The 2,692-nt window shown below is 40.8% G+C and overlaps 1 protein-coding gene across 1 annotated transcript; it reads right to left on the bottom strand.

Annotated features, from left to right (window-relative positions):
* Positions 1-1,416: 1,416 nt before the first annotated feature.
* LOC105625322 lies at positions 1,417-2,551 on the bottom strand (the record flags this gene model as incomplete). The annotated part of the gene is made up of 4 exons (XM_012206659.1): positions 1,417-1,566; positions 1,637-1,805; positions 1,888-2,120; positions 2,212-2,551. Coding segments are annotated over 4 exons (892 nt in total), but the record flags the coding sequence as incomplete, so codon positions are not given.
* Positions 2,552-2,692: the final 141 nt, after the last annotated feature.

The following is a 2,692-nucleotide window of genomic DNA, read 5'->3' as shown; positions in this document are numbered from 1 at the left end:
AGGTAGTCTCGGTATATACTTCGCTGTCTCCAGTCCTCGGGTTTCAAGGGCCTCACACACGTACAACTCGCTCTCCGCGAGGATCGCCGAATTGTCGGCGCAGCACTTTACGACGCGCGACGCGTTAGAAAACGCGTCCGGTGCGCGCCTGCTCCTTTGTTTACCTGGCGTGACTTCACCGCGCGACAACGTCGACAGGTCGACAGGGATCCCCGATCACTTGGCGCGCGGAGCGGAGCAGCGCCAGCGAGCAAGCTTCAGCGAGCACCAAGCGAACACGGAGAGCGAAGAGCGAGCGGCCGCCCGTACGTCCGCCAGCCATGAACCTTCTACTCTGTTATTATTGTTTTGGTCGGGCGGCGCATGCGCTCCGTCGCCTGCCTTCCCCGCCGGCCGCCCCCCCGCCCCCGGCACCCCTCCGGTCCCGCACTCGCCGGCTCGTGTAAACAAACCGTTAACTCACGGGTGCCCGGCGAATCGATAATACTCCTCGCCTTGCCACTTCCCCGTTCCGTATTCTCTCTCTCACGCTTCCCTCCCTCCCGCCGCTCGCTAAGAAAGCAAGCACGGATCGCTGCCGATTATAAAAACGCCTTTGTCACATACTCGAGGAATGCGACGATAAGACACCTTCGAGACGTTTCATAATTCATAACCGTGGCGTTCGATTATAAACCTTTTGCATTTGTATATTCGGATCTCTTTCAGAAGCGTGGCAATTTTGAACGAAATTTGAGACAAAGAGGAGGACGGGGAGCGAAGAGAAGGACGAAAGGGCAACACATCGATGAGGAAACAGGAGAGGAAGGGAGAAGGGAGAGAAGGAGGGAAACATCGATGTGCGCGGATCAAGGTTACACTCGGGCACCTCCTCTACGTCATCCCTCGTCATGTTTATACGCGCGTGCGCTCAGCGCGCACGCACACACACGCTCGTCCTTGAGACGAATCATTCATTATCGCATCATGTAATGCTCCACGCGGATTATGTCCACAAAAATTCAGCGATCGGGTTTCGTCTAATAATTTAAAAGAATTAAAAAGGCCATGTATCCAAGATTTAATAGGAGGGGGGACATAAATTTATCTTCACACAAAATTGATTACAATATTTACAATATTTATATTAAACCAACTTTCAAGGCTTTTCAGCGAACTTTATTATGAATAATGTATTAACCACAAATTGAGCAATGAGTTTAACTTTTTATAGTAAATTTATTTTTATCAATATTTTTTATTTTTATCAATATTGGGGAGGGGGGGGGAAGAATGGAGGGAATGAATAACTTTGTATTTTACAAATATATTTACAACTACTGTGTTTTAATTATTTTGGTTTAAAAAAAAGTACAAAAACTTGAAATATCGAATATCTCTTTTCTTATCTCCATAATATAATTGGTTTGTAAATTGTTAATTCAATTTACTTTCTATGGTATCTCTAAAGTGAAATTCATTCGCTTTTTGTTTTGCTTCCTCATATTTCAATCTTAATGTATCAGGTTCTACCAAAAATCTTTGCCATAAAATGTCCTTCTCGCGTTCTAAATTGGCGTCCATCCTCTGTAATACGGGAATTATTAACAAATGTCATATGTTTTCACGAACTATTAATATATTTATAGCGTTATACCATTCGTTCTTTGAACTGATTCCTAATCTTTGTTATATTTCCTTGCACCTGTTGAACGATTGTGGACATTTCCTCACACTTGGAGCTTATTTCATATGAAGTTGAACTGAAGCTAATTGTCGGTCCATTTTGCGTCTCAGCTACGTAATCCTTGTTAATTTCATTCTCTCTAAACCCATCGAAATATACATCAAACATACTCATAGAAAAATAATGTATCATCGATACATGAAATTATTAATAGTACTTACAATTTTTGTAATTTGTCGATTTTATTATTCAGATATGTTTCCAGTATTAATTTCTTCTTCTTCGCGTTGTCAGCTATTAAGTCGTCGTATCTTTTCAATGCAGTAGAGAATGACGACTTCGAGATATCGTCACCAAGCATCATAGACATAAATATTTGATTGAACGCATTGTTCGTTTCCGGAAATTGCGTTACAAGTGCCGCATATTCATCCTGTTCTTGTTGCATGACTTCCTGCACATTTCATTATGTTTCTATGAATAGTGCAAATTATTATTTTTATTAAAATAATATTGAATTAAAAGAGAAATGCATTGGTACCAACACATCTTGCAGAAGAAAGCTTATATTCCGTAATAATATAATGACGAGCGTCAGCGATGAATTCGGCAACTTCGTGCAGGCGGCGAAATTGCATTTCCATTAATAAATACAGCAGATCCACGTGAACATGTCCGTGCTTTCCTGCGAGAGAATGTAAATTCTTGAGCTTCTCGAGACGGGCTTTCCTCCGTTCGACACGGGCAAGTGCGTCATTTTTCAAAATCTTAATAGTCTCCATTTCAGCATATTGCACTACTACTTCTGGTAACTGTTGATCTCGCAAAAGCTCAATATTCTGTTCCAAGATGTCTCTTTTTATGATTAACGTTTGCATTTCGTCGCTGTTTATAAATAAAATATGATTTAATATATAAAACATTATTTTCTTTGTTCTACATTCAAACACACACACACACACACACACACACACACACACACATATATATATATATATATATATATATATATATATATATATATAT

This window comes from Atta cephalotes (genome assembly GCF_000143395.1).
Source record: "Atta cephalotes unplaced genomic scaffold scaffold00884, whole genome shotgun sequence".
Classification (NCBI taxonomy): Eukaryota; Metazoa; Arthropoda; class Insecta; order Hymenoptera; family Formicidae; genus Atta; species Atta cephalotes.
The sequence above is the reverse complement of the archived record's forward strand: the minus strand, read 5'-3'. Positions and strand labels throughout refer to the sequence as shown.